Below are 7,164 nucleotides of genomic sequence, written 5' to 3' on the forward strand. Positions count from 1 at the left end.
ACTCACCTAAGAGAGAAATTTTGAGGTTTCTTGCTGCATATTATTACCTATGTTTTACAAGTCTCTACTTGTTAGTTCATGTAATATCTATATATTGTGTTTGCGCATCATTGAACAGGAAGACTTACTGAAAGTAAATATCACTCATCGCACTTTAGTTCATTTTTTATTTCATCTTTAGAAGTAAAATAGTATTTTCTTCGTAATCATTAAAACTCCCAATGAAACGCTTTATTTTACTTTCATCTTATAATGTAGGAAAACATAAATTAATTGAGCCTAACGTGTCCGTATGGGTGAGATTGGCCCTACACTTTTAGTTACTTACTAGAAAATAAATTAAATTATTCAAATTTATGATATTCCTGTATGATCTTTTTTATTTATATAAAATTCTATTTTACTATTTCATCCCGGGATCCCGGGAAAAGAAATTATTTTTCCCGTAATCCCGCTGGAGGCAAATTTCCCGGGAAATGAGAAACCCTAGTTAGCACATTTATATATCTAAACAGTAATTAATTGATACTGATTTGATTATTAAAGCAATTTATAGTAATTAAACATGAAAACGTTTTTACTGTAAAAGTGATATTTTTTAAATTTTATATGGGTTTTTTGATAAACTTAATTAAATCTCTTAGGTATTTGTGAGTACAGCAATGCATTGATTTATTCACTTTTATTTTGAAAATATTTATCTCAAGTAAATGCTTTTAAAAACAATATTATTAGATGAAGTTAATTTTGCACACAAATCAGAAGTGTATGACCAATACTTGCATTAAGAACATTCTCTTGACAGCTTGTATCTAATATCCATAGGTTTTCTACAGTTTTTAGACTTACTCTATCATTCAATTTTTTTTAAATTTCAGCTCTATCTCCAATGGCCCTCAGTATCTTTCAGCCAGTTTTTTCTTATTTCATATGCTTTTAATGTTTCAAATTTATTTAATTAAATTTTTCTGTGAAAACAGAAATTATTTAATAAAAGGTTTAATACATCAAAAATTTGGCTAAAAAATAGCAATTACAAGCTGTGACCAAATTATATATAAATTAAACAGTTTGATAATATATAAAAAGACAGTCATTTTCCAAAAATATTTTGGAGTGATCACCATTTATTTCTTTAAAATGTTCCATAACAAACTTGAGGCGACTCGACCTTTCCTTTTAGGCTACATGGTCACCTATATAGTTACTATTAAAACACAGAAATAATCCAATAAAAAATATATACAATTTGTAAAAATATAGAAAAATTGGAATTGGTGACCTTACGACATCTTAGGCTTGCATCCTTCTTCGTTCGGGAGTTTCTGGTCATTATATCTACTTAAAAGTTGCGCTGGTAAATGTAGATTATCCTTCTCCCTCTGACGGCGAATTATCACAGAAATTTTTTAATTTTAAAATTTTTGCTGGATGATAATATTGTTAATATATAAAAAGACAGTCATTTTCCAAAAATATTTTGGAGCCTAAAAGGAAAGGTCGGGTCGCCTCAAGTTTGTTATGAAACATTTTAAAGAAATAAATGGTGATCGCTCCAAAATATTTTTGGAAAATGACTGTCTTTTTATATATTAACAATATTATCATCCAGCGAAAATTTTAAAATTAAACAGTTTGTTTTTTGTGGGCTAATTTTACATCATAATTTGTATAATTATTTAATAAAATCAACATATAACAGCCACAATTTAATTTAATAAATCTATAAATTTCTCTTATTTACATGTTTTTAGAATGACAATTTTTTTGTTTATAACTTTAGTAAATTTATTTTTGATATCAAATAATAATAGTGAAATTTTTTTAGGGTTGTGGATTTGCTTTTCGTTATTCATTACCTCCTCACATGACAAGGCGTTTTAATTTAAAATCACAACAACAAGCTGAATGTGCTACCTCAAGTCATCATAGTTAGTAATTTGTTTTTTATTATTTTATTAGAATCAATTTATAATTAATGTATTAATACTACATTTTATAGGACCATGTCCTTCTGTTATTTTCCAACAACATATAGTCCAATGGTTACTAGAACATCCTGATCATGCAGCTGCATTTCTAAGTAGTGTACTTACACAATTAAATTGGGCTTTCTCTGAATTCATTGGTATGTTACAAGAGGTAAGTCTGAAATTGATTTCAATTATAATATGCATTGTATTTATGTATTCTAATAAAATCATTTAATTATCAAAATATTTAAAAAACTAAAGTTATCAGCTTGTTTTAAATGATTAAAATTTCTTAATTAAAACTAATTTGTAGAATTCATGAAAATAATAGTGATTATTAATTTTTATAAGTAGATTAAAAGAATTTTAATAAATTAAAATACAAAAACTAAAAATTTATTATACAGTACAAATTTTATATATAAATAGTTAGCACTAGGGTTTCTTTCCCGGGATTCTCGCCGTTTATTCCCTACGAGAAAAATCCCGGGAAATTTAATTTTCCCAGGAAATCTCGCATTTCAATAATAATTTACCATGTCAGGTTTTCTTTCTATTATTTATTATACGAAAAGTTGCATCTTGAAGACTCACCTAAGAGAGAAATTTTGAGGTTTCTTGCTGCATATTATTACCTATGTTTTACAAGTCTCTACTTGTTAGTTCATATAATATCTATGTATTGTGTTTGCNAAAGAAAGACTCCTAAGAAAAATATTGACTGTCATCTAAATTGTCATAAGTTTTTAGGGTGCAATCTTTTTAATCTCAGATTTTTTTGTTTGGATATCAATTGTTTTTTGTTTAATAATTGTATTATTACATTAAGACAAGACGATGACATACAGTCGACTCCCTCTATAATACGGGTTCCTATAGTTCAGATTCCTATATCACGATGAAAAAGTTGCGACTGTATTCATACAAACATGCTTAAAATACTTGTATAATTCAGTAAAACGTCATCACCGACTCATGTCACGACAGGATTGGTTGAATCTAGACCAATAGCAGATATTGTACAAACTGTTGAGTTTAAACGAGCAGCGGACCTACTAAAAACCATTTATTATTTAACATCCATAAAAATTATATTTATATTAATGATGTCTCCAAAGTTCAGCAAATTTTTCGCAAAAAAAATAATTTATCAGGAAGCACGCGAGCGCCATTCAATGATAAGCTCCACGATGAAAACAAGTTTAAGCAATGGCGTCATAGAATGGTGCAAACTCATATAAACTATGCTATAAACAATTTTTTGTTTATAGCATAGTTTATATGGATTATTCCCAAAAAATTATACATATTTTAGAAATGTTGAGTTGAATTAGTCTGTTTGAGTTGAATCAATTAATTTTATGGAAGAAAACCTTTCAAACAGCCATAGTCCATAAACTGCATACATGCCAGGCTGTGATTGGCTCATGTATTCAAGGACTCTTAGAACATCAATTTCATAAAGAACAGAACGTATATACTGTGTTATAGGGGGGTCGACTGTACAATCAATTTTAATATTAATTTTGGTCAGCGTTGACTGCATGCAGCAATGCTTTCAATACATTGTTTAGAAAAATTATAAAAAGTTTTAATTTGCATAAATTTGAGCTTTTGTTATTCTGAGTAATGTTTTGAATAAAATTAATTTGTTTTGATGCAATTTTATCCTTAAACACATACAAGGGTTGGAATTTTAATAGTGGCAACCCTGAAATTACAATCTGTAAAAAAAGCATTTCAGATTTTCACTGTCCTTCAGTGTAGTCACCAGCAGTGTGTAAGACTTGTCAGTGATGTGGAAGTCACTGGATGCTATTGGCAGAACCTGTTTGTTGATTGCCTGAATAAAGCAGTCTACTGCTTGAAAAATATCTACAGGGTGGCCCAAAGAAAAGTAGCCTGCCAATAGACATGAAGAATGAGCAAGTGGACTGCTTGTCTAAAGCTTTATTGACTTGCCCACATGTTACAACAGATGCTAAAAGTGATTACCATCCATGTCTATGCACTTCTGGGTATGTTTGCAGCATGTTAGCCATTACTGCCCTCAGCTCTTTGACAGTGATGCTGTGGATAGCATTCGTGATGTTTTCTTTGAGTTCATCCAGGGTATGCAGATTATTAGCATACATTTCTGCTTTAAATTTCCCCACAAATAAAAATCACACAAGGACAAGTCCAGGAATTCACCTCCTCTAATTCAGAGTGAGGCACCTGCTGGATATAGGAGGCAGGCTATTTTTCCGTGGGCCACCCTGTGGAATAGTTCTGAAGTACCTTCCAAGCAGTGGTTCCTTCATTTTAGAGATCAAGTCAAAGTCACAGGGGCTTAAGTCCAGATAATATGGTAGATGGTAGAGAACTTTCTAGCCCCAGCAACTGAACAATGGGCCAACCATTGTGCAACATGTGCTTGAGCATTGGTATTCAAGGTGATGGGTGATGGTGAGTTCTGCAGAAAGTGTTTCTGCATTTCTCTCAAAGCTGGCTGCAGATTGTGTTCTAAAAATGTAGAGTAATACTGTACATTTATGGTAAGACCTAGGGATGTGCATTCACTTGTTCTTCACTTGCATAGGGATGATCTGAACAAAGCTTATCTTTCGCATTTTCGCATCCCTCATTGAAGGCTTTTATCCATCTTGCTGTTGTTTTATATGGTAATGCAGATTTCCCACAAATTTCTAAGAGCCCTTGACAACACTGTTGTGCAATATGAATTCTGGCACTTTTTATTTTTATCCAACTTTACTGTTCCAATTTTGAGAGCATCATGATTAGACTGGGCAATAGCAACAGGCCATGCTCTTCTTGTTACTGAGGTGCATGGAATTGGATGGTAGAGTTCATTTGCTCTGAGGTAAGGTAGGTATGTAGCCAACATCTGGTCTAGGCTGCATTAACTGGCTGCATTGCATTGGGTTTTTATAGGACTGTTATCACTATTAAATTTCCAACCCACATAAAATTAAGCCATAAAACTGAAATAGCTCTATGGGTGTTTTGTGAGCCCTCACTGATAACGAGAAAAGCTAAGAGACACTTGTAGAGAAAACTACTGGGTCTAAAAACCCAGTAGTTTTCTCTACAAGTGTCTACAGTACTGGATGAAGAAAAAGAAGAAGAAAAATACATCTTTTTTTGGCAATTTTTGCACTTTTCAATTGCTTATATTTTGGCAACTGCTTTATAGAAAATTTTGCACAACACCCTAAGAAATCAATTACTTTTTAACAAGATATTCAGAATTACTTTAGGAAGGCAGAGAAATCAAACCCTCCAAAAATCAACAACTCTTATTCTTGTATATATAGTCAATCAGTGTCTTTTTTACTTGGTGGGGAGTCACTACTGTGACTCTCGATCAGAATCTTATAAAAACAAAATAAATAAATATATATATTAAAAGCAAAGAATTGTATCATTCATGTATATGATACAATTGTTTGCTTTTAATTGAAAAGTTATTATTTAAGTACACTAAATAATAATTTAATTGATAAGATGACTGAAGCCAATTTTAGTATATCATGTTTACTTATATGCTTCTCATTACAGCATAAATTGTTATGAATTAATTATTCAATTTTATTTATTGCAAATTTATTAATAAGCAAGTGTACTCATGGTGAGTCTAATAAATATGGTAAAAAATCGGAATCTCTTGATGTCTAGTTATAAAAATAAAAATACTCTGTCAATTTTGCAACTGTTAAGTTTGTAGTTAATTAATCAATTTTTTAATAATAGACAAATATGAAAGCTGTTTAACTGCTTAAACATTTAAAAGCTGTTTATTTTATAGTTAAAAATTCAATTTGACTTTAGATACTAGTAATTTGAATTTCATATAATCAATAAGATGTTATCATTTTTTATATTATTATTTAGAGTAGCATTAAGAATAAAATAATAAAAATTATCATCATCTTACTTTATACATTTATACTAATAGTTTTATTTTTCAATTTAATCTTTCATGGGAAATTTATGAAAAGTAAAATTAACTAGACAAATCAACAAATAGCCCACTACTATTACTTATACTCCAGTGCAATTGGATTTATTTATTACTGAGCAGATGCAAAATATAGCATAGTGCAATGTTTGTGTCTACACCCTGCATATTATAAAAGTGTATTCCTGTTGCTGAAAGTTCAAATGAAGCTATTACATTTACATCTTATGCTTATTCTTAATTTTTGATTTTTGTCATAATAATAGTGAAAATGTTTATCATTAAATAAAAGCTTTTCTTTATTCATTCTTAATACTGAAATATATTTTAATTATTAAAAATCTTATTTACAGAATTAAAAGATAGTTTAGTACAAGCTCTTGCAGCTTACGTTTGTCATCCTACAACACTTAAAGCTCTTGAAGAAATGCCACAAAAAAGGTACAGTTTTAGAATAAAAATAATGAAACAAAGTTTAATGGCAGTATATTTATGAGAGAAACATGCATATGTCAGTGGTTCCCAAACTTTTTTGATTCTAGGTGCCCCTGCTAAATACAGATTTTTTCAAGTAACCCTATGTCAAATTCTAATAAGTACATTAAATTCTAACATTACAAAAATTTTATAACATTTCGTGGCACCCCTGTGAGGAAGTCTTGGCATCTTAGGGTACTGCAGCGCATACTGGGAACCACTGGCATATGTAATTAAGTAATTTTAGGAATTATTTATACAATAAATTTATCACTTTTTTTATTATATATTAAAATTTTATAATTTTAGTTTTAACATTCTTATAGACCTGTTTGTATCAATATACAGTAGAGCATCGTTTATCCGAAGGTCGGTTATCCGAAAGAATTCCAGTCGGCAAATTTAAATTTTCGCCAGTGCTGTGGCACTGTAATCTTTTGCTATGTCTTCGGCCACTCAAATATTTTACGTTTTTGATACTAAATTAACTTTTGAAGTATACTTTTTTATTGTTTATATATTTTTCAGTATATTTATTTTGTTTGTACAAAATAAAAAAATAATTTTTAACGATACAATAGTCTTCGTTAGGCTTAACATCGACGAAAATTCAACGCGAAGCGACACGCAACGGAGAAAAATTTCAACACGGGATAAATTAATATATTTTTTCGTACATAATTGGTTATCCGAAAAATAAGTTATCCGAACAACCCCAGTCCCCAATTGATTCGGATAAACGACGCTCTACTG

At 30.1% G+C, this 7,164-nt stretch overlaps 1 protein-coding gene across 1 annotated transcript in view; it reads left to right on the forward strand.

The window, feature by feature from the left end:
- Nucleotides 1-7,164, forward strand: part of LOC111623268 — a gene marked incomplete at its 5' end in the record, with an annotated part of 56,698 nt that overhangs the window by 37,870 nt on the left and 11,664 nt on the right. Inside the window, 2 exon segments of the mRNA XM_023365790.1 lie at nt 1,815-1,931; nt 2,003-2,142. Coding sequence (XP_023221558.1) covers nt 1,815-1,931; nt 2,003-2,142 — 257 coding nt within the window.

This window comes from Centruroides sculpturatus, unplaced genomic scaffold (assembly GCF_000671375.1).
Source record: "Centruroides sculpturatus isolate CEXI.00-Female unplaced genomic scaffold, Cexi_2.0 scaffold302, whole genome shotgun sequence".
In the NCBI taxonomy this organism is placed as follows: Eukaryota; Metazoa; Arthropoda; class Arachnida; order Scorpiones; family Buthidae; genus Centruroides; species Centruroides sculpturatus.